We start from the raw sequence: 26,487 nt of genomic DNA, 5'->3' as shown, positions 1-26,487 counted from the left end.
AAGAAAGTCTGCAAAACTTCTTCAGAAAAGACCTTCTTTAGGAATTAAAAAAGCCTAGTGTTTAAAAAAACTAAAACTACATCAAAGAGCTATATTCCCTCCTACAAGTAATTTACCCTTATTTTGTCTGTAATGGATGGGCTGGAATGTGACTTAAAGTGAGGAGGGAATGGGGGGGAAACAGCTGCTACTTACTTTCACACTGTATTTACCAGTGTTCTTATTTTTAATGGCCAGTACACTGACATTCTGGAAGATGTCAGCTCTGGCAGTCATTTTATTGCAAGATGAGGGCCTAGGTTAGGAACTGCCAAGATGTTCAAGCTGAGAGTACAGATACAATATGGGCTCATAATTATTATCATGGCAAAGAGTACAGCAATGTGATCTGAACAATTTTGTTGAACTACTTAGGTTGTAGGTTGGTACAGTGTTAACCAGGGGTGATCTTATCCCCTTTTACAGAGAGGGCTTTCCATTTTATAGTCTCCTTTGTGTTGCACTATGAAGTTTCTGTAACCTTTCAAAGATAAAAATCCAACTAATTTGTTTTGTTTTAATTTCATTCAGTCACATTGTTCAAAGAGGTAGTAAGCAACCTGAAACCTGGGCTCATTTTCCTATTCCTCCATGACACTAAATTTAATCTATGTTACTTCCCTTTACAGTATTTATATATTAAAACCATGAGCATGCCTTAGGCATTTGGATACTTTCGTGTATCAGTTCAGACAGATGAAACAGCTTTCAAGACAAGGCTTTTAAATGTCCTTTCAGTCTGCAGCCTGAAGCAACTAATGTGCAAGACAGAATGGAGCTATGGACTGGAAGAGTAGGTTGGGCTGTGTCAGTTGAGGAGACACCATGTCATCCTTCCAACTTCCTTACTTCCTTTATTAACAGATTATCTGCAAAAGCTTTGACTTGCCACTGACTTACATTTTGTTAAAACTGACTTCTTTCTGGCTGAGCTCACATTGGTTTAAATAAGTCTTCAAGCCAGTGATCACAATTAATAAGTTTAAAATTTTACTTTACATCCAAACCCCACTACCAGGTGCATTCATCTCAGTATCAAAAGTTAAAATTCAGAGTAGATTAAATTTTTATTTGTTACAGTATACCAGGAGAGTAAAGTTTCCCTCTTGCCAAAGCTCTTGCAGTATCAGGAATGTGAAACCTTTTCAAACAAGGTCCCTGTCACTTAGATTCTGAACACACCAGAAAAGCAGATAACCATCATCATCATCATCATCATCATCATCCTCCTCCTGTTTCCACTATCATTTTAGAGGACCGATATCCCATGACAGCTTCACTGTCTTTTTTTAGTGTTAAAGAATTCATCCCCAGAGCCTGGAAAACAACTAGGAAATGTCTTGTAACACCATGACACATCTAGAAAGGTCTATATGTTTTCCCTAAGACTGGTCTTAAATATGGTTCTGATTCCAGGCTGGCATCCCACCTCTCTTTCTCTTGCCCCTGGCCTAAAAGACTGCCTATGCTGTGAACTTTATATTCAAATTTCTCCCCAGTGTTCATTCAACATAAACAACAAATGCAGTTGCTGATAAAAAAAAAATTAGTGCTGCAACTTTCAGAAAGGATCTTTCCAAGTTTATGCAGACAGTAGAGAGAGAATATTGTTTCCATAAAAAAAACCCTGAATGTGGGTAGGCAGAAAAAAGGGTCTGAGCATGTGCATAATGTGTACAGCTTTCGTAAGATTGAATGCAGCTCTTAAGGAGCAGAGAGAATTTAAAAGTTTAGTGTTTTCTAAAAGTTAAATACTTCAATTAAGTGTAATCCGAGACTTCCTTTCATTCGCTAGCATGATTTTCATCCAGATCTTTAAAAAGCTGGTAGAAAATTTATGCTTTGTAAACATGAATGGAGGATGTTAGAAAGCAGAACACAGAATACAGCAGAATGGAAAGATGTGCCAGTCAGCACTGTGGTGACCTACTTTTATTGTAGCAAACCCATTTTTGAAGATATGTCAGTATTTTTTTTAGAAAAGTAGGGACAATGAGATGTCAGCAAACATGCTGGTTATCATTAAAGATGTTGCCTGATGACTGCAAATACTTGTCTGTGTGACTGACAGGCTTAGTCAAGGAGCTCCCACATTAATGTGCAGTATCGTGTTCCTAAAGGAACAAATACTGTATGGTTTTACAGTAGGAATATGTGACACTGAGCAAGATGCCCATCTACAATAAAGGTGATGGTTTATGGATCCTAAGATTACAAAAACTGGAGAGACACATACTTTCAGATCACCAATGAGAGAGCTGCTTGAGGCCTTTTGTTTTGGCTATAGACCCATTCCAACAATTTCACTGTAACTCCTATAAAAATGTTCTGTATACTGCCACATTATCTGACTTGATTAAAAAAAAGTATTTTTCACAGCCATTGTCCTTTAAATAGAAAGTCATTACCCGTCCTTATAAATAACGCACAGTCACATTCTGTCCTTGAACATTCTGTTCCCATACAGAAAACTATCCTACAACTGACTCTATTTATCTTATTTTACTTATAAAAATCTTGATCTGTGTGTTTGGAACAATGGATCATTACATGACTCAGAAGTTTACAAACTGAGGATAACATTACATGAAACTAATGCCAATAATCTACTTTCAGTAGCGTTCTGAAACTATGGCCTAAACTGAAAGCAGTGGTGAACTGAGTGTTTCCATATTTCTTTTTAGGGAATTTATTTTTATTTTTTTAGGTAATAAGGGTTAATAAACTAGGATGACTTTAAAACTTAAAGTATTTTCTGGCTCATTTACTGAAAGTGAGTCAATATCATTTTATTGACCATGAGGACTATAAAACAAACTTTAGTTCATTAGCAAGTGAGCCAACAAAATATGAAAGTAACCTTGAATATATTGCAGGGCAGCATATTACTAGGCATGTGTTTTTACACTAAATTCTGAAGCTAACTGTTTAGAAAAATAATGTTTAGAAAGCACAATGAAAAATGAACAATACTTACAACCATACCGTTTAGGGACACCCAGCAATCTGGTGGGAAATCCTGAAGTAACGGTACTAAAAACTGTAGACAACCATCCCAGTGGCACAGCAGGAGCATCATTCCAATCAGATTAAAGATTCTCACCACTGCACTGGCCAGATCGTATGTCATGTGGAAAATCTGCAGACAAAAATTACAGGTGATGCACATGTTGCCAATCAGAAATCAAACTCATTTAATTCTCATCAGGCAGCTTAAAGGAAAAGAAGTGTCATCCTGAACTTCTAAAAAAGGTGAGGTTTCTAAGGCAGGATCATTAATTTGAGCACATTAATTTTAGCAGAGAACCATACTGACACACCTGACTCTTGGCTGCATGCCAGTGTTATGTAAGCTCCTGAAAAAGGCATATATTGGATAGAAGTCACCCACTAAAGTGTTTTCTAAAAACCTTCTACTCCTTTCAATTGAAGCAAGACTCAGAAATTAAAAAATACCTGGTAAAGCTAGTGATACCATTACTTGCCTATGAGTTTGGTATTTAAATACCCAAAAGTTGTGGGAGATTTAATTACCCCTTCAGAAGATTCATTTTTGCATTTATTACCTTCTAAAATGCACAAAATTCTGAGTGAAGAAACAATACAAGTGTTACATTTTTTGTCTTCTACTTTTATACTTTTAATCCAATTTGTATCTACCAGTTCACCGATCAAAAATGACAAAAAGGTAGTTGATAGCTCTTAATAGCATTTTCCTAAAATGCTGATAATTCCATGGCTACTACATAGGCTACTGCAGTAGATAAATTCATATCAATTTAATACAGTAAGTTGGATTTCAATGTATTCCTCCATTCTTAAGACACAAACAATTTACATCTGAAAAGCGTCTTACAGTAAATCACACATAAAATTCTCAAAAACAACAGAGACATTTTCAAGTTTGTCATGGGCAAATTTGCTGGACAGAATTTGCATAAGGAGCATCAGTCAGCTGTTGATATAGTATGAAAAAATGCATTTAGCACTTCTCTGCTATATTGGTTTTAATGTACTTCCAATCTATAAATACAGACATAGTTCATACTTCTTACAAAATTCAACCAACTGAAGATAAATATATAACATTGTAATATGCATAATTATCACTATGCAGGAGTTATATTTAGAAACTAAAGAATGTGCAATTGGTGTTGCATAGAATTTTAAGTATAAAATACTATTTAGTAGTGTGGCTAGACATAGAAACCAGAGGATTTAGGACTGAAAACATTAGATGACTAGAGATATATGGGCATATTGGTACATGAAATTTTGCATTTTTAAATTTAAAAAAAAAATCACACATAAAAGAGGGAAAATCTGTGTCCTAAATTTTACATATCTAAACTAAAAGCAAAGGTAAAGTATCCACATTGCAAATGAGTGCAAGTACAAATATGGGGAGCACATTGTGGTGTCTCTAACTTTCTGTTCATGGGACTTGGTTGTTGTTCAAAAATGGCAGTTTATATTCTGAGTCCCAGAATGCAAAACCTGCATATTAGAAACATACTTCAGACCCTAACACTATGTACAAAACATGTTTTTCAGTTTAGAGTATTTACAGAGAATGCATTCCAAATTTCAATTCAACAGTCATTGGAAATAGAGGCTGGTAACATAAATCCTATCCAAATACCATCTAGCTGCTGTCAAAATTGAGAAGATAACACTGATATTTAGAAGTAGGAAATGGAAATAAAAAGTCACTATTATGCATTTTTCTTGCGAAGCAATGGATTTGTGTTACAGCCATTTCAATAGCTTCAGTTTCAGTAGCTGCTATGAACCAAAATAGTGGATGTGTGCACTGTAATCATTTTATTTCAAAGAACTGGAAAGAATAGCAAGGATTACTATTGGTTGGAACACCATCTCTCATTTGGGTTGTACTTTGTTGACATGGTTCCTATACTACAACTGCAAAGAGCAGGTAATTCCTGATCACATGAAAAGTGTCGGAACTTTTTCCCTCAAGTTTCCCATTAGGCTTTGCTGTAAGAGACCCAGGGAAAGACCTGATTGTCAAAACTCTCCAGAGTTCAAAACCCAGCAATCATATATACCCAAGGCTCTGAATCCTCATCCTGACTCTGCATCTATGGGCTTAGGAATTGCGCTGCTGAGTTTGGGCTCTTCCAGGACTGTTTTATCTTGTCACTGTGTTCTTCAAAATCTTTGCATTATTAGTGTGCCTCTGCCAAAATGGCCACATACTGCTAGAATGCTAAAAGGTTGGAAATTTTGTATGAAACCAAATCCATCGAAGGAAATGACTGCCAACAGTCTGTGTGCAACACTGCAAACTTCCATCATTTCTGAAACTTTGCTCCAGAAGTAGCTTCTGTGAAGCTTAGTGTTAAAACGTTAAAAATGCTTGAACATATGCAGGATATTATCTAGGCTGCATAATGTGGTAATATTTTATCAGCATTTCAAACATACCATTCTTTTATTGCTTATCTTTTGGCTATATAGCCTAATATTTGTGTGTTCTATCCTAGTAAGTGTGATGCCTCTGTGCTAAAAACGATTACTCCAACAGAAAAATCTTAAGCAAGCGTTGGAAAAACATTTAAAAAAATCTTTGCATACCCACTCTCCAGCTAATAGTATCTGACAGTTTTTCTTCAAAAAGGAACTTGTGGAAATGTGTGTTTGGCTGGAAAAACATTAAATACTGCAAGCATGCACTGTTCAATGTAAACAATAATATTTGCCTGTAGTATTGTATTGACATATTTACACTTAGTGGGTGGGAGGGGTGGGATGTGTTGATTTTTTTTAGACTATAGCCAAAATGCCCTTTGGACTGAAGTCATATACTGCATGTTTCACGTTCTTCCATTCAGGAATTGATTGTGATACCATGAAGCAGGAGGAGTAAAAGAAGCCATATTTTTATAGCTGTTTTTTGGTAATCACAAATTACAATTCTCGTATAATGAGCTAAACCTCATTAAAACTCCTAGGAGATATGTGAAGTGTAGTCTTCTCAGAGATAAACTGGATGACAAGAAACTAAGGCCATTCATTTGTGGAAATGGTGGTTGTCCATCAGCTGGTCCTCCAGTGGGATAGAAAGAAATACAAGAAGACCACAAATGAGTTTACCTTGATTTTGAAGAGCAGATGTGCACTCAAATCTCTCAATTTCAACAAGTTTTTTAACAAGATTTTAACTATCCATAACAAAAATAATTCAAACATTTGCACGCAACTAAAGTTAAACTCCTAAGCCCTTCACTCACGTAGTTAAAGATAAATGCTTGGTTATCATTAAACATTTACCATAAAAAATGCCACGCAAATAAGAGGAGATTACAATCGCAAAATACATTTGAAAATCTGGCCACTTAATTTAGATTCCTAATTTCATACCTAAATATTTAGTTTAACCAGAAAGAGAGTAAATTTTGGATTACATATTTCTAAAAAGATTACTAGAATTACTTAAGATTACTGCTCATGAGAAAAAATTAAAATCCTCCTGAGAACTAACTGTTCCCACAGTTTTGTTTCATATAATAGGAAAAACTTCATAAATATTTCTCCTTTTTAATTACTACTCAACTTCATTTTAGTATTGTTATGTTTGTCTGTATGTGTTTGGCTATAGTACTGTCATTTTTCATAGTTTCCAAATACTTGAAAATTTAAAAAATCTAGCCTGTGAACTCACTTCTATAAACTTATAATTTCTTCCTTTATTAATTTTACAGGCTTTTATCAAAAGCCTGGAAACCTTAATTTTTTTCCTGAATAACTGACAATGCATCTGACAATGGCTGAAATGGAGCCACAGATTAACAGTTTCCAGTTTTTTGGCACAATATTGCTCACAGGAAATAAGAAATTGCTAAAGAAGTCAGACTTCACATGTTTTATCTCAGTTTTCACTCACACTTTATTAATGACTCTTTTTATTCCCACATAAGAAGCAGAAAGCAGACTGTTCCTTCCTCACATTTATAATGGAGTGTATATATCAAATTGGTCCTGCTAACTTTGATTTCTGAGCCTGAGATGGAAAAACCTTTCCAGTCTCACCAGCCCATGTGCTTAATTGCCTTTTAGGGCTGTCATATTAAATTAATAGCACATGTATAGTTTAACCAAGTGAACACAAAAGCTGTTGAACTGCTGTCGTGGAATGCACAGGTTACCTCTTCTGCCTTCTGATAATTGGTATGTAATATTTGTTTAGTTGTGATTTTTAGTTCAGTTCAGAATGACACAATCATAGAACCATGAAAAAGATGGAAAAGACCTCCAAGATTAGCAAGTCCAACTTTTGACTGAACACTACCCTTCCAACTAGTCCATGGCACTAAGTGCCATATCCGGTCATTTCTTGAACACTTTCAGGGATAGTTATTCCACTGTCTTTGATTTATAGGTTCAGTTTATATAAAAATTAATTTTTATAAATCATCAGAATTTAACTCTGATTAAATTAAGGAAAAAAACTTTGGAATTTCCTAGAAAAATTTATTCAAGTCTCACTTCATTGAGTTAATGCAGATACCTCTTCTACTTCTCAGAAGTACTAAAGATGCTTAGCATCACAAAGCTACCTCAGGTTTAGTCTTCAAATGAGGTCTGCAACCTGCCTTCTGCAATATGAAATGGCACTTGCACCAGGTGAGCTGAGGAGTCAGGAATGTTAAACAGCCACGGTGGGGAAAAAGGGAGATCTGCTCAAGTGCAGCTCTGGAAGGCATGCTGAAAGCTGAACTTCCAGCAGTGAAACTCCAAGCTAGACTGCAGGGCAAAATAACAGCTATGAAAGTGACAAGGGTTTTTTGGATTCTGTCTCTGGGTCAGCCCAAAATTATTAGTTTTATCCCTCAGAGCACCAACTAAACAGAGATTATAAATAGTAGGATCTGAATTCTCCTATCTGAAGTGAATGTTTACTTTTAAGATAGTAGCTGCAACAAAGCTTCCCCGGAGATAAAATAATATAAAAGGGAGAGCAAAATGCCTCTTTTTGAGCATTCATCTCTCAATCTTCTTTAAACCACGAAGGCTTTTTTTCTTTATCTATTTCATTTTTGACAAATCAACTTCAAAAGATATTCTTCATAGATATCACTTGGGATACCACCGGTCTGATTCAACTCCTACCAAAGCCAGTTTCTTTGAGAACTGCAGGTTATCACACTCTACACTGAAAATACATCTGCACAAGCAGATGTAAACATGCATTGATTGAAATGCCTGGCTATGCCCTCAGGGTAACATTTTACACTCAACTGACTCCTGATATGTGTGCTTAATTTTATAATAAATAATTTATCATTGATAATTCAGTAGTGGGAAAAGGTATATAGCATTATCTAATCCAATTGTATTTGTGACCTTAAGCTGATGACAAATGCAAAGATCTGCTTCTGCTTTAGTTGGCCCTGAAGGGAAAACACCAGTGATTTAATAAACAGAGCAAACTATTTTTAATCAAACATATTCAGAAAAAAAAATAGCTGAGAATGGCCTATTTTATGTGACCTTTAAAATTTGTTACTTTCTAGATGGAGTCAGTCTGACATTAGGTTTTATAATAGGAGTCCCATTTATTCCAATTCAAGGAAATGTACAAATAGAAGCCAGCTTCTGCTGATCAAAAAGAACAGAACAACAAAATAGAAATGTGACAGGTTAAACCTGGAAGCATAATAGAACTACTTTGCTGAAGGACCATTTAGGCAAGACTTGAAAAGGTCACATATAACCAGAAAGCAATATTTATTTAGGATATTTAAGTTCTGCAATATTTATTTACCATCTATATATTCTGCAAATACTATATAAAAATACTGTAAATTGGCCAGTGCTATACTAAATATTAACTCTCACACAGAGGTCATGACTTCACTATTAGAATGTGTGGTTTTGTTATCCTCATGTGATAAATGCGTGGGACCTGTCTTGACATCTAAATAGATAGTAGCAGTCACTTTATCTCTACAAGAAAAAAGCAAGCAAATGACAAAGGACTCAGGATTCTGAAATAAAATCAGTGCTAATTCTCACTTGTTTCTACAGAGGTGGAGGTCTCATTCATCACTTATACTGATGACACAAAGTACCTTATTATATAGACTAAGCATTTATCTCAAGTGAAGCAAAGCAAACCAAAAACATTTCACAGCTGTCAGAAAGACATAAACATAGAATACAAACAGCCTGCCTCTGTGACAAAGTTCAGCTGTAACTCTTCTTAAGTCATAGTACTAAACTGAGTGTGACCATATGGCAAATAACACTGGAACTTGAACATGAACATAGAGACTGATAGTTTTGGCAGCTAGAAGTGTAGGTCTGTTCCCACTTCAGCATTATTTCAAGCATCAGCATCACCTGAGCTTCAGCTCAAGCTTCTTGATGGGTCAAATATTTCCTCTGACAGCATCACTGAACTCAGCTGGAGACCTCCGAGCATGGAGCTGAGCTAAAAGGAACATTTATTTTCTTTCATAATTATTTAGATCTTAAAAAGAAGGCAGCTAGGAGATATAGCCAGTCTGTAAATGGCCCAAAATATTATTTTAGATTTTTCTTACTAGCTGAGCAAGAGGAACTATTTCTTTTACTAATGTGAGGATGTACTTTGGCAGCAACAAGAGAAGAGAAATAAGTTATTCCCCTTCAGTCTTTGCCAAGGCAGGGATTCCCACTATGCTAAAAAGGCAGTTGAACAAGCAATGTGAATCCTAAAAAATATCACTGCCCACAACTTTTCAAATATCAGATACCTGACTGCATCTTTAGAAATTAGTATCAGATTCTGAAGTCTATATTCCCCAATTTTAACATACTTATGCAAGCAGTTTTCATCATTAGTGGATCTGAAACAAGCAATAAACATCAGACTCACATTTACCAAGAAATCTCCAATAAAATATATCTAAACGCAAAGCCAATGCAGGGAGAACCTTAGGAAGTAGCAAATTCTTCACAAAAAAATGCACGCTTGTTAAAATATTCTACAACATTTTTGATCATTCAAGTCTCTCAAACCCTGAACCCAATTTTATTTTTATTTTTAAGGCATAACTTTGGTGGCGATTACACTCTACCCTGAGCACACTAGGTCTTTTCCTAAGAGAGACAGGTATTTAGGAGAGAGAACAGAGCAGTGCCCTGACTGTACCTTACATTGAAATGGGTGAAGAATGATCCAGTGCACAGGCCCCTGGATCAAACGGTGCAATTCAATCAAAATGAATAAATACAAAGCAGCTACAATGCTTTTTATGCATTTATAAATATTTTTACAATCATCACTGTACAAATGGGACACATGTAACCAACTTCTTTCAATCTCAGTTTTTTCCTGACCTTCTTTTCAAATTTTTTTAAGGTAGTAATATTTTTATCTTCCCATCTCTGTGAATACAAAATGAAATCAGATACTTTTTCATAGTATGTGAAGTACCAGAAGATTGGATGTACACAGAAACTTGGATTTTTTTACATTTACAAAAATTGTATCTGAAACTAATGTTGTAAAACAAATTTTTCAGTAGATCTGTACATCACGTGTCTCAGTAGATGCAGATTTGGGAAGCAATGGAAACTGAGTGTAGAAAAGCAGAAAGTTTTCTCTTTTGTGATCCTAACTCCTCCTCAAAGTATCACTTTGAGATTTAAGTGGATGGTTCATTAAGCACAGTTCTTTTTACGTGATGCCTTCTCCCCAGCTCACATTGCCACATAGCTGAGTTTCAAACCAATTGTCCTAATTATAATAGGGCAGTGTAATGATCTCATTGAAAACAACAGAAATAATTGAGAATATTTCTTCTGGGGAATTTAAGCTGATGTCTTTCTGAAGCTGATGAGGTTAATCTTCCAAACATGGAAATAATGGGCAAGGAATTGAAAATTAAAGTAATTACATTAAATTTCCTGTGGAATAAAAGTTCTGAGATGAAACTGGTTCTAAATGCTTTCTTTTAATAGCATGCAATACCTTCCTTTTGAAAAGCCCAAGAAATGTTGCTTTCTATTGCACAATTGTTTTAATGTTTATAAATTTGAGTTGTTAAGAATAAATTTAAGCTGTGAATGAAATATGTAAAATTCCATACCATATTGGAATCTGAATTTTGCTTTTGCTAGTAATTTAATTGAAGAGTTCATAGGTCAATCGTTACAAAAAAAATCCAACACTATCAGTACAATTCAAGGTAGTTGATTAGGGCACAATATTGCATGAAATTTGGAACTGTTCAACAGTTGAATGCTTAAGGCCCTAAACACATGAAATTCATTTTCTCTGATGAAAATCTTACAATAGTCACTCATATATCATAGTAACTCAAAGGCATAAAAATCCAGGAAATAACATGTAAAAGTACATACGTGAATAAATAACTCTTCCAGTAAGGAATCAGTGAGTTGTGATCTAAGTCAATGTTTCACAATATTGACAAATTATTCTAAAAATTATATAGCTAATTGAATGAAATAATAGAGAAACTTTTCTGTAGGAAGTGAAGATCATTGTGCAAAAATGCACAAATTGTGCAAAAAAAAAAGTTTACAGTTAAAATCTTACTGCCTAAAGTAAAAAGTGACACTAAAAGTCACATGGAGGACATCTTTTAGAGTTTTAAAGTTTTAATTAAAAAGATTGCTGGGCAGGTACAAAGAACACACCAGAATCAAAATCTTAATAACTTGCCTCAAAAATCACCAGCAGAATTTAGGAATTCAGTTGCATGATAAAGAGCAACATACAGCCAATGAACCGAACCAAACCAAACCAAACCAACAAACAAAAACAAACAAACAAAACAAACACAAACAAACAAACCAAAAAAACCACCAACATTTTAAAGAAGTTACGTTTGGAAATTTGCAAATGATAGTCTCTTTTCAAAAATACTATGTTTATTTGGTTTAGTTCATAAAACTACCTTGAGCTGAATTATTCATATGCTGAATTATTCTATTTTTCTGTGTCCAACAACTGATAAATACATGGCTACCATTATTAGGAAAAGTGAGAGTATGTTTGCATGCACACAAACTTGATTTGCTCATGGCCCTTAATACTCAAATTTTCTATAGATAGCCTGTCAGCCTAAAAAAGTGAGAGACTGAGAAAAAAAATCTGAAAGACAAAATAGACATATAGGTATAGGTAGTATTAGAAAAGAGGAAATATAGTAAGAAGAAACAAGTGTTCTTTCATGGTCTTGTTTGGGTTTTTTGAATTTTATGTATTTTCTATCTATTTTAAATTGACACTCGTGTCTGATGGTTAAAATTTTTCTGCATTCAATACAGAATCAACTTAGATTTTACATTTTAATGCTAGCAATTTTAACAAGCTGATGGGCTCTTGTGTCTAGATTTTTTCCGTTGTTTTTTGATAAAATAAATTAATATTAAATAATTAAAAAATTTAACATGGTTGTTTTATTATGCAAAGGCATTTTGAAAAAGAAGACTTCTTTAAAAAGAAAACTGTTAGTGTACAGCAAGCCTAATGTGTAAGTTCCTCTCACAGTTTACTATAATACAGTCTCTCAAAGTTTACATTTGGTACCTTTTTTTTCTTTTTTAACTAGCTAACCTTATGAAACACAATGCCTAATGGGAATAATGGAAAAAGATAGATCCACTAGACTGCACTTTCCAAAAGCTGACTCTGGCTCCCTACCAGAGCTCTTGCTGACATTGGAGTCACCCCAGGTGACCACCTGAGGTCTCTCTGCAGAGATTTGGTCTCAACATTTCATCGTTCCAGCCAGATTTTATGTGACTGCCCAGTCTTGAGAGATCTGCTGTTGAACACTACGCAAATAAACATCTTTTGCACAATTAATGGCTTTCAGCTGGCCATTCATGTTGTAGTAGACCACACACCCCATTGCTTCTCCCAGGAAAACTTCTGCCCTCTCAACTATTTTGATTTCATGTATTAACATATCTGCTGATCTTTTCTAGATGTTATTGCCAGACTTCATTCAGACAATATTTAAACCCAGCCTGCACTTGGTGACAGGAACAACCCTCTGCGCACTCATTCCTTGCCCTCTTGCACTGATCTACTGCTGGGGACTGTCTGTGGGATTGTCTGCAGCCTTTCCCAGTGGATCCACACGGACACCAGAAAAATCAGCTGTGTGCTGCTCCACTGAAGTACATGCTCCATCCTGTGTTCTGCAAACCTTACAGGTTTAGCAACCAATAGTGAGCTCTTTCTGGTAAATATCCCATCCAGACCACAATGCTGAAGGCTCAGTAATTTAGGCTGCTTTCTTACAGCTTCTAATTTATAAAAGTGACAGAATTTTATCTGCTTACAAGAGCAATTCATGCAGCCTTTAACTCTCTGATCCCCCATCTCCAGTTCCAACCTGTTGCAAGCACACCAGCATTGAAAGCACCCTCACATCAGGATGGCTGGTGATGGTTGGTTCTTGTGTTAGCTCTTCTTTGACACCAGGGTTCAATGCTGCGCTGAAATACTGCAACACTGAGCACAGCACAAAGCAAAAACATCTCTCATTTCACACTTTTTTTAACCAAATGCATTTCACTTTCTGGTTTCTTAGGGGAATTAGCATGCTAAGCCTCACACAGCTTTTATGCAGTGGCCTCCTTCTGCTTTGTCCCCAAAGCACAGCTGGAATCAAACTGGCTCATGAGCAACAGCATAACTCATACGTGGCAATCTGGCAGCCAATGGAAAAGATGTGGTGAATCAAAACCAAGAATTTGAAGCAAACATGCTCTTCTTCTTTGAATTATCCCATGTGTCCCAACTTTTTTAATTCTTCCTCAAACGGAAGGAAAACTTCGGAACATTTCCTTGGGATATTTGATTCCATTTACATTGCAAGAACTTTCTTGTTGCTGGCTGAATGCATTCCTCTACAATACAGGCTGCAATCAACCTTTTTCCTTCTCCATCAGTCTGTTTCTGTCTAGTCCTATTTTACAGCTCTAAGCATACTGATGTTTTCCTTTTCTGGTTTCTCTAGGTTGCTTATATTTAAAAGAAAAGAAAGATTTCTAAAAAAATAGAACATAATTATTTTTAAGAAAAGAGTATTCTTACTTCCCTTTTGCCAATTATAAGCAATTCCAAATTAGTACTGAGATTTTGGCTCACTTTATATTTTGAAAGGCAGACTCTTCTGTTACTAAACATCTGGAGGGAAACTATTTACTTTCAGTAAGTAGATGAGAATTTCCCCCTAGTTTCTGTGCTTTCTCTTATTCTTGTTTTCCAGAGCATCCCTGCACAATTTCAGTTCATCTATTCCACGTTCTACTTTTTCTACATCCTGTCCCTGTGCCATACCTTCCTTTTGCTTTTATATACTCCAATAGAGGACATGAGTATTATATCAACAGATATTCATAAAAGAGTCTCAAGTCCAGAATAAGTAACACTTCCATCCTTTTTTTAGAATGACTGTACCCAATGGCTACCATGAAAAGGTCAGTAGTTCAACTACCACACTGTAGCAATATTGCCAACTCTGAGCCAGTATTACTGTGATTTAGGTTAGTCTGCAAAACCTGTGATTCACTTAAAAATATCCTTTGGGTTGTTCATATTTGCATGCCTATCAAACTTCCCTCAGAAACTGATGGCTAAAAATAGTTATGAAAAATAAAAAGAAAATAGTAATAAATCTGAGATATTTACAAAATCACTCAACTCCAGGAAATGGGACAGAGAAAGAAAAACATTATTTTAAGGCCTACAATAAAAATGCAAGAGTTTGCAAGTTTTCAATGATATTTTAATCATCTCCCTTTTACTAACTTAATCCTAAATTACGGGAACCCTTTGTTTCCAGAAGGCTAAATCCTGGAGCCATTTATCCTGTGTGCTCCCTGTGCTGCAGATTACATTTCTGTGACTGTGCTGTGACGGAGAGTGAACAGCAAGAACAGTATTTACGCAATTGCAGAGTGGCAGTGGGATGGAGAGGTATTTATATCATTGCATTTGGCAGCACCAGCACTAGATGCTTCAAGTGTTTCCAAAGGCTGTGGTACAGCTAATAGCCCAGGAAGTGAACAGTGGAGAACACAGAGGTGGCAGGAGGGAGGAGAACCAATATATGGTGAAAACCAATTCATCATGCATGGAAATGGGCTAAGATTGTGCATTGTTCAGGCAGTGCCATCAGGAGCACTGGGTGACAGCACCTCACATGTGGTTGACAAGGATGGAAAAAGCAGCACTGAAGCACCGAGCAACAGAAGTGGTGAGTGCCAGGAGGAGCACCAGCCTGCTGCCTCTACTGACACTGTCTGTTGTTGATTACCACATTTCCAGTTGGCCAGGTTGGCCCACGTGCCATGACCACGTATGTAAGCTGAACCCTTCATAGACTCAGGGCGTCCTGAAGTATTTTGTGGGCATGGTGGCAGACCCTCTTACTTATCAGCCCCTCTTATTTCTAATGAGGTGGTGAAAAAAAAATATGAGGAGTTTCCAAGCAACCCCATCCCACAGGACAGATAATGTTTTATCTCCAAATACTTTTCCAGCTGCATAACTGCTGTGTGCCTGTGTGTATGCATGTGTGTAGCATCACTCTAGGAAGAAACAGAGCAGGAGAAGTCATGGTTTTACAGAGCTACAAAAACTATTTCTCTACACAGTTCCTGTGCTGTAGAGATGCTCTATTAACAATAAGGCTGCAGGGAGCTCTCTGAGAGACTGCTGGATGTGGAGTAGCACTCACTCAATTCTTTACCAGGCTGTACTCCCTGAAGTACAATTTTGAAATTACTCTGGACAATTTATCACCTGCCTAAATGACCCTGTCACTTGGTGAGTCCACCTGCATGGAACTTGCTCTAATATTCCCAGCCCTAGAAGCAACAATAAACAACAACCTTTTTTTTTATAAATCAACCTGACAAATACAGCTCCTTCTCCTCTGATGACATGAAAAACAAAATAATATTCATTCCTAGGTCACCCACATGTTTTCTAGACATTAAAATGCCATTGCTAAATAAAATTGAAAAAAAAATCCCAACCCACAGTCACGATCATTCTGGGAAATCCTTTGTGGTTTGACTGGCTACCATCTGATTTCTATTTCTGAAATAAACACATTAAAAATAAATAAAGAAGTTGTCTTATTTTTTAAACATGCCTCATGTTAAATATTCAAACTGTGTTCTGCACAAGTCCTGCACTTATTCTGCTCATTTGTTCTTCTTTACAACACGAGCTGCAGAACAGCTCATGTTGAGAAGCAGGAGACATGGATGCTATGGCTCATCCTTGGCTCTCTGCTGGCAATCTGGATAAAACATGGCAGAAGACAGAGAACTCTTCTGGGGCTGATACCCTATTTCTTCTGCACCCAGCACATGGAGGTCATAAATTTCTCACATATAGTTTCAACAAATAATGCTCATCCATTTTACACCCCTTGGATGATGGAGTGGGAATAGTCAGTTTCTTTATATGAGGAGAAACAATGATAAATATTATTCATGTTAAAAAACCCTAAATAATTAATTACTTTTTTTTCTCAAAAACAAAGGAGTTCATTGCACGATGGTAACAATAAAGCAAATATTATCTCTGAAAGTCAAACCATAACAAATAATGAAAGTACATCATTATGTTCAAAAGATGGAAAAGATTATGTAATCACAGACTAAATCCTCACTAAGTCAGAGTCAGGTCTCTCTCCTAGAGATTTTCCTCTCATTCTTTTTATTTTTCCTTTCAATTGGTTGTCCCTATCCACTTCAGTGATTATTGATTTCTCCTTTCTGAAGGAGCACAGGTCTAAAACAATTATCTGCTCTCTCAGTATTTCCCTCTTAGCTACATGCAGAATGTTATTCCATTAGTGTACTGTTAGTTCTTTTCTCTTCATTAAAGTACAACTGTTAAAATGGGAAAACAGGGTACAGTTTGTTTTCTAACAATGGATATAATGTACTGACATAGAAGGGATATCATCTACCCTGGCTACACCCCTCAACAGTGTTTCAGTACCAAAAGTGTCATTTCTGTGTGTAAAGGCAGTTCCTAAAAATGCCCCATTCAACATGCAATTTCCTTCTCCATCCTTTGATTTCAAAAAGATCTTTTCTTAAGAACGTAACAGAGCTCTTTTCAGGGATGTACATACATTCAGGTACCCATGGGAATCCTTTTCCCAAAAGTCAGGAGGAGTTTGCTATTGTCTTCAGTGGATGCAGCATTTCACTTGATTTTCTCTATCCTTTTGGGGCTGAATTAAATTAAATGGCAGTCTGTCCCAGCCACGAGAGGAGAAAGGTGAGGGGAGGCATGCCTTCAAGAGAGAGAGACAGCTGTTTGGCAAGGATAGCCAAAAAAGAAGAGCTGTTGTTGATATGGATTTTAGTTTATTTCAGGTATTAATCTCTGTTTTACTAGATATTGCATATTTTAATTTTATGACTGAATTAGCAAAGGGATCCATTAACATTTCCTTACATGTCTCCACATAAAAATGTATGTAAGTTTAAGTTTTATTTGTATATCTATACTCCTGGCACTGAGAACATGTGTATCTTGGTTATCAATAAACAGCCATGTTGTAACAGTCTGTATTAAATGTTTTTGATTTTTTTTTCTATCTGTCGCAGTAAAATTGGCCTTGCTGATGTACATGCTCTTTTCTGAAATGCAAACAATTTTTAGATTTTGCATATTTTGAAGTTTACACAGGACTCATATGAAAACCAACTGAAGAACATCATGTGGGCATTTACTACTCTTCCATCTTTCTCTGATGACCCATGAGAAAACACTGTGATACTGCTTTATGTGTTTTTTAGCCTCAAACACTATTTAGCAGCAAGATGACAGGAAAGAGTCACCACTCTGTGTTAAATCTGGATACATAAACTCTAGGAAAGTCACCAAGCACTGAAATTCAAGAAGAGAACATGCATACAATCCATATAGTTTCCTTGCTTTCCTATGACTTATTTTACACCAGCTTTAAAAAAGGTAAAAAACCTGTCCTGCTAAACAACATCACTTAGATATGGCTAATCCTGGCTGAGGATGCAGAAAAAATACCATGCCGTTTAATGCATATAATGAAAACCAGGATGTCTGAACATGGTCCCACTCTACTCTGCACTGGTATGGATCTCAAATGCTATCTTCAGTTTTGGGTGTCTCAATAGAAGAAGGGTATCAAATTGTTAGAGTGTGTCCAGAAGAGAGGGATAAAGAAGGTAAGGAGTCTCAAGGGCAACACTGAGTGTCTAATTAAGTTGGCTTGCTCAGCTTGGAGAGGAGAAGCTGAGGGGGGACCTGGCAGCAAGGTACAATTTCCTCCTGGGGGCAGAGAAGGGGAGGTGCTGATCTCTCCCTGGTGACCAGTGCCAGGACACAAAGAAGTGGAATGAAGCTGCACTGGGGAAATTCAGATTTGACATTAGGGAAAGGTTCTTTACGAGAAGATAGTCAATCCCTGGAAGGGCTTCCTACAGCACCAAGCCTCTCAGTTTTCAAGGACTATCTGAAGGATGGTCTTGATCCTGTGGTTTATTTTCAATAGTCATGTGATCAAAAAGGACTTGTGGGTCCTTTCCAATCTGAAATTCTGTGACTGTACAATGCTATCATCTTGTTCTCCTCCAATACACAGTCTATCTCATTTTAATCCAGTAGGCTTCTAGGCAACACTTCCTTAGTTGTAAAACTGCCTTGTGATTAATATTAATATAGGACACAGTTTAATGTTGTGTTTTTCATCTTTGGTTACTTCAGTTCTTCTACATCAGATGTCACAGAAACAGTTGTGTTGTTTCAACAGGACTGAAGCCATCATCCCCAGTGCTACTTCAGCAATGGCACAAATGTCACCATAACTGCTGACTGCCAGGGCTTTTCTTCCTGCTTTGGGGAAGGAAGAGGGAGGAGGTAACAGGTGAAGCTCCTCTGCTCATTTGAGTGACTCTTTTGAAAACCAAACCCTATGCAACCAAGATGAGAGTGATGCCTGAGTACTCATGCAGCTGTGTCCCAGTCCTGCATTGCCCTGTGTTTGTACCACATGAAAAACTGACCCTATCTTGTGGGGGATCTTCTGTCTTCACACAAACCCATGGAACAGTCATGTCCATATGCAGCCAACAGATGAAAAAGCAGAACATATTAGTTAACATGCTAACAAGACTTACTGGTCACCAAAAAGGATTAATTCACACAAGAGAGTTTTTAGTCTTATGAAACAGGTCAATCACTCAGACCTAGTCCACTCCTGTTTGTCCCCTCTGCTCCTGTTGGCATGGCTTTACCAAGGAGGTATTCAAACATGTTAAAATCTAAGTAAAAATACAAGCATATTTTAGTGAAAGTTTTATACCTCCTTCAAGAAAATTTTGTATTCAAGTCTTTATAGGTATTTTTCACAAAATTCTAAAAAGACCTTTAGTAGTAAATCACTCAATCCTCAGACAAGAAAAATTTTATTCCATGAGTTATTGTACTGGTTTCAGATGGGACAGAATGATTTTTTTTCTTACTAGCTGGTACATTGCTGTGCTTTGCATTCAGTGTGAGAATCACGCTGGTGGCACGGAGATGTTTGGGATATTGCTCAGCAGAGCTCACCCTAAATCCAGGACATTTCAGTGTCCCATGCTCTGCATTGCTCAGGTGCCCCAGAGGCTGGGGGAGCATGGCCAGGAGAGCTGACCTGACCTGGCCAAAGGGATGTGCCATACACAGACTGACGTGGCCAGCACACAAACACTGGGAATTACCAGAAAAGAAGACAATAAGGGTTCAAGGACAGGATTTGGCATCTGTCAGTGGGTGGCGAGAAATTTTTTCTGCATCACTAGTCTTTCTTGGGTTTTATCTCCCTCTCTCCCTCTCCTTTTTATTACAATTATTAGTAGTAGTACTAGCATTACAATTATTGCGATTATTATTGTTGTTGCTGCTATTATTATTGTAGTTGTTGTTATTATTATAATCTTCTACTTTGTTTCTGTTCTTATGACTGTTCTTATGTCAACACATGAGTTCCATTTTCTTTCCTTTATCTCCTCCCCATCCCACTGATGAGAGGAGGGGGAAGGAGAAGTGAGAGAGCAGCTCTGTGGTACTTAGTTGCCATCTGGGGTTAAATCATGACAGTTAAAAAAAAAGCTTGTTAGCCACCTTTATTGGCAAAAATACGGAATGTATTTTATATATAATGCATATTAAGCTATTATGATTTTGCTTTTATTTACATTTAAAGTGTTTGATTATTTTTTAGCAAAAAAGCATGTAGTGCCACCTAGGGGTATTCATAAGCTTATGAATTTGAATTTTTGACAGCTCAAATATTTTGGATTAGACTGGTTCTTCATAGCTGCATTCCTAGGAATAAAAATATGCAATAAAGGAGGAAGTTTTGTTTTGCTGGCCTGACAACAGGGCATATGCTAATTCTAACAACATAATGAAATTTATTTTTTCTTCTCTGCATCAGCTAGTAGCAATAAAATAAACAACTCTCACAGAAAATTGGAAAAGAAATAATCCTTATACTAGAAAGAAATAAATAATAAGTGAAAAAAAGCCCCTTCTCCTGACTCAAAACTCCCACATTACCAAAACAGTGGAAAACTAAAAATCACATTAATTGGCTGTCTCAAATGTGTGAAACTCCATTTCACATGCTTGAGTTTTCATTTGATTTCCTCCAGTTCAGCATGAGCTGGTCCAGCGGGAGGATTCCTCACAAGCAGCATGAAGCCGAATGCCATGTCAGCCACAGCATCTATTTACTCACTTTAGTTTTTATTTCTTGCATTGATTTGTTTTCCTTTGTTTTGTTTTCCCCTTTGCTTGATAGCTTGAGTCAATCAGGGATATATTGGTGTTATTTTGGAGAGATTATTGATAGAAAAATGGATTAATCTACCAAAGGCTACTTTCAGACACAGTTCATTGATAAAAAGTGCACTGCTTCCAAAACAAGCCTTTAATGCACTATACTGATTACAGATATGGGCTGCTAAATTTATCAAGAAGATTTTTTAATAGAAAATACTACAGCAAATATAAAATATACTGGCAGAGAACTTATCCTTTCTATTTTACATGGCAAATTCAGATGACCAAACCGACTACAGTCATGAAAATATTTCAATCAGGCTGCTTCAGCAATACAAATTTCTCACTGACTTCCATCTAATGGTATGCACCTCCCTTGCAATAGTATCCCAGCACCTGACCAAACAAGAACTTTATACATTAGTTTGTTCAATAACAAATATGCATTTGCAGGTGATGCAGCATGAGCATTTTCTGCCTAACCCAGGAAAGCACTTAGCAAGTACATTATTTTAAGGGCATGAGCAAGTGCTTTGTTTCAGTGGAGGAAAAAAACAACCAGCCAAGCAGAGCTTTGTCCATCATTTTAACTTTGTGTAGGAAGGTTGGCATCACTGGAAAGCAGAGCTATTTGTCTCTCTCCCTGCCCTGCCTCTTTTGTCAGACACCAAAGAGAGGAGCACTGCTCTCAATCCAATATACCTCCGTCCCTATGAAATATCCTGATATAATTTTCACAAATACAACAGTAGCAAGAAGAGCTGGTTTTATTATTTTGAATTGATTTTTCATCAATTTTCAATCTGCCTGATTTTTGAGATTATTGAATCACACTGTCATAGTAATAATTCTGTCATGCTGGATACAGCCTAAAGAACCCCATATAAATGCAGAAGTGGTAGCCTATCCAGTGCAAACTATAAGAAAGCCAGACAAGTCTTTTAACAAACAGTCTCTGTTCCACATAGCAGGGTTTTTTTCACAGCTTCCTCCTCTATCAAGCCCACCCACTCATCTCCACATCCAAGTAATTCAAAGATGTTACCAGAATGTCTGCAAGGTTTGAAGAATCTGTGAAATTGTATGGATTATTTAGAAAGCACTGTTCAGAAACGCTGTATTATAATAGATTTTTCCAAAGAAATTGTCCAGTAGTTCCCTTGAAAATCTGCAGAACTAGCAACAGTAGCATAAGGAAAGGATTTAACTCTAAAAGTACGAATGTCAATGCAAATATGGGCTGTGGAATCTTCATACTCAATTTGTAAACACTTGGCTAACAGGGGATACAATGATACTAATACAGTAAGACTTAATCACAATAGTGAGAAAAAGAGAAAAGAAAAAATAAAAGATATGGGATTAGTCCCTAGAAATACAGGGTTTTTCATAGACTTTATGGGAGAACAATCCTGCAAAATGCTGTGTATTCCATGGTCCCAATCCAGGAAAGCACTTAGCAAGTACCTTATTTTAAGCTTATTATCAGTTGCCTTTATGCAATAGGGGAAAAAAAAAAAACAACCCAAAAAAAAAAAAACCCAAACAAGCAAACAGGAGTCAGTCCATCATTCTAATGCTGCATACTAAGGCTGTCATCACTAGCAAGTTATCTTTTCACCTTTTCAACTGTAGATTCATTCTGGTTTAAAATCACTCTATTTTATTTGAAGAGTCTGCTTTACATCCTGCTGACCAGAGAGCCTCCTCAATTACATTTTTTTTTCTCTGAAGTTAGTGCTCCTGCATGTAGATCCTGGAAATCCTACTGCATCATTCCATGAGGGTTTTTTTTCATAAAATTCACCAAAGTAATAGCATTTTTATAGTTGCATTTCATTGCAATCTAATTTGGTTTTCTAGTGCGATGCTCTAGTCATCTACTTGGAAATAACCCCTCCTCTCTTCTATGTTCTCTGAGGCTACTTTTCTGCTGCACAGAAGGAGAACAGTTATGGACAATTAAAATTACTCTAAGTGATAAAGGGAAATTGTGAAATGTAAAATAAGGCTCAATAACTAAGTGGTTTTTGAGATGATCTCTCTGTGTTACAAGAAGGCCTAAAAATACAAAAACAAACAAGAACCTCTTCTTGATATACAGATTATTGACTTTCTTGTTCTTACTTTAACAAGTGGTTAGAGGTTATTGGGTTTTGTCTCTTTTAAATTACTGTCTTTATTTACCCAAAGTTAATTTTTTTTGAGTCAAGGACAACAAAGGCTAATTTATCTCCATCATATTCCCAATCTGTTATATTTTTCTTTCTTCAGAGAAAGAAACTTTTACAAGGGTCCCAGTTAAATCTGTGTTCTGTGACAGATCAGCTTAATACACTGTCTGCCCCTCTTCTTCTGCCCTGGAGAGGTGACATGCAAACTAAGAAATGGGTTCCAAAGTAGTGCTTTTAGCCAACTCCCCTTCCTTTCTGATGCTTGTTTGAGACATCTTATGCATTTATTTGTTTAGTTCTTCATCACCTGTACTCTGAGATCACACGGCACTGATCACACAAGAAACACAAACTGGGATTTATTCCTCTGCATAAAAAGAGGGAAAAAAACCACTAAGCTTTGTTATAAGCTTGGTGAGCTCACTTAGATGAACGTTTATGTCTCTCAAGGGGAACCACACTCAGACCAAATTGAGAACAAAAGAAGGCATTGCAAAAGAGCATAGTAAAACCAGTTAAATAAGGCAGGATGGGGTAAAATATCTGAGAAGTCAAGAAAATTCACTCAAATAAGATCTCAAAGACTGGTGAGAGTAGGCAAGGGCATTCAGCAATATTAGTATACTTTCTGATTGGGAAAGGGAGTATCACAGGACAGAAGTAAAAACAGGTTTTCTTAATTCTTCCTGCAGAGCTCATGAAGAGTTAGTGAGCATGTGGTATCATACCTGAACACCATCCACGATCTCAGATCTAGACTGCTGTGTACCTATGCTCCTCCTGAGGTACCTAAAAACCTCCTGAGACACAATGCACAGCAAGCAAAGATACTTGTGTTTGATATGTGGCTAAATATCTATTTTGCTATTTCAGGAATTTAGCTGTAACAATTCTAGTGTTCTCTGTTCAAAATAACAGCTCTAGCTCTAAGTTTCAGCCAAATATTGCTTTTCTACATCTCACACAGAGATCCAGGCTGCCCCTGGCCAGCCACAAGGCAGAACAAATACTTTGTACACTCTTGGCCAGTTATAAGGAGTCCCTTTTGCACAGTTCCAGCTCCTCTCTGGGTGACCAGCTCACCCTCTCCCAGGTGGAGCGGAAACAGGAGTGCACCCAGCATTTCACCTCTATGAGCCTTCAGAGACAAATCTGAAATATGACGTGAACTGCAATTCTCTTTCATTTTCATAGCCTGGGCAAATGCTCTGGGATCAACTGTTTTCAAATAAAGTATCTAACTGTAGCTTTGACATGTGAATTTGGACGCATAGGTCATCTAAGGGTTTTAATGGATCAACCCCATACACACTTATGTGAACATACAGAGAGGAGCCTATTTATGCAGACAGGCAGGTTTTAGAAAAAATACAAATCAGTTAAATTCACACATTGACCCTTGGGATCAGATGGTGGAAAACAGTATTGAATCCTCCTATTCAGTGCTAAGAAAGTTAACAAAGTACAAATCTCAGAATAAAAGTGAAACGAAAAATAATTGACTTCTTTGAGTTTTTAGCTCATTACTGCTACAGTTAAATTAGCCTGTGAAGAAACCTGTGAAGTTTTCCTCACCAATTCATACTGCCTGTGTCCAAAAATTATTCATAAATTTTATCCCTACATTTCTTTCTTGCACTCCACATGGACAATTGCTATGCTTTCTCAGCAGGTCTACCAGCAAAGCCGATTAGTAGTCTCCAAGCAATTCAAAATCCAGCTGCAAGACACACTGCTAGAAAGAAAGGAATATTTCTCAACTGTAACCCCAGCATAAATCTTTCAAACAGGCTTTTAGTGTGCACTTGGAGACATACCACTTTGCACAGAACACAAAAAGGTACCTAAATTACCTCACTAAGTTGCTCATCATGTACTTCATTCACTCCTTTGGTAATATGGAAAACAAGATGTCAAACGGCCTGTTTCACCAACACAGTATGCCATTATAATTTGAATTATCACAGAGCCCCACATTGCTCAGAATAAACTGATCCAGAATGTTTACTCTTCAACAGGGCAAATAATATCTTTACAGCAGAGCACAGAGACAAATATAGAACTTCTCTTATCCTTATGCAAGGAAACAGGCACCAGCAAGAGAATCCCCCAAATTATCCCCATTCAAGTCATGCAACAGCATTGCTGTTCACTGCTCCCTCATGAGCAGACAGACCAGGGGAGGGAGAGCAGCAGAGGGCCTTGGGGGAGGCACCAGAGAGCCCTCCAAGCAGCAGCCTTAGGTAACTCGTGCTCCAGCTTTGGGTGCAGCTCTGCTGACACTGCCTGAGACACGGCAGGGCTCACAACACAGGGTTGGTGTGCATGCCTGTGCCTGCCCACACAGTGTCTACAACTGCCAGACAACAGGAAATGCTCCTCGGGCAGGGAGATGCACAAAATTAGCGTTGGACTTACTTCTTACCTTTCCCAACTGTCTTGCTATGAAACAGACTGATGGCTAATGGCTTTTAAACAAACTCACATGCATCTGACACGACAGAGCAAATCAGTTTGAGAGGGGATTGGATAAGACACTTCTATACATCTGCTGTACTTTTTAGACTTTAAAATTTTCTACAGCAGAAGTTGTAGTTACAGGGTAAAGTTTAGTTCTAAGATAGGAGAATATGCATGTCAATATACAGAAATTAAGACTTTCAGGAAAATTAAAATACTTAACATATTTAATTTTGTTTTTCCTTATCTGGCATCCAAGATTACATTGCAGTTAATTTTACTATTACTTTCACTTGCACAATGACTTTCTGATATTTTTTTGTTCAGACTTCCTCTAAGTCCCCTCCAAAAGTTGAAAATTATTATTTTTTGATGTCTCATTATTCTGAACTCTCAGTCAGCTCGTGTTAAGATACCGGAATGATTACACTGCTATCATCTTTCTGTATGGAAGAGATAATTTTTTACTAAAACTTGACTGTAATTTATTCATGTCTGGCATTAAGGTACTGACTAATGGAGTCTAATTTCTCAGAAAAACAACATGAATAATTTTACAATAATTCATTAAAAGTATTATTTACTAAAATCCAATTTTGAATATATTAACATTGTTATTAATTGAATATTCCAAGGGGTTTTTTTTTCTGTGTGGCTATTTGACATTTTTCAGTTCAGTTACACAACCTCCTGCTTCCTCTTTTCAGTTATTAGAGCAGAGGATAAGAAGATTCCTCCTGACACCCATTCATTACCATCCTTGGTAAAGCTGCAGAGGACACTGTGACAATGAGGACACACGCAGGCACATTTTGCTGACATTTGTGCATTTGTGAAAAAGTTATCTGTAGGAGTAAAACATGAGAAAGGAAGCATCCTCCTCACATCTTAGTGATGACCAGGTTAAGTGAACGAGCTAGACAAATACATTTTATTCCTGCAGATTCCCAAAAGGCCAACCGAGAAAACAGGTAAAGATTCTCC

At 36.9% G+C, this 26,487-nt stretch overlaps 1 protein-coding gene across 1 annotated transcript in view; it reads right to left on the bottom strand.

Moving 5' to 3' along the window:
• HCN1 (hyperpolarization activated cyclic nucleotide gated potassium channel 1) overlaps positions 1–26,487 on the bottom strand; it is a 194,873-nt gene that overhangs the window by 89,165 nt on the left and 79,221 nt on the right. Inside the window, exon 3 of the mRNA XM_054652160.2 lies at positions 3,017–3,178. Within this exon, the coding sequence (XP_054508135.2) occupies positions 3,017–3,178 (162 nt within the window). The remainder of the gene's footprint in view (positions 1–3,016; positions 3,179–26,487) is intronic.

Source organism: Agelaius phoeniceus, chromosome Z, assembly GCF_051311805.1.
Source record: "Agelaius phoeniceus isolate bAgePho1 chromosome Z, bAgePho1.hap1, whole genome shotgun sequence".
Lineage (NCBI taxonomy): Eukaryota > Metazoa > Chordata > Aves > Passeriformes > Icteridae > Agelaius > Agelaius phoeniceus.
This window is presented reverse-complemented; position numbering and strand designations above follow the sequence as displayed.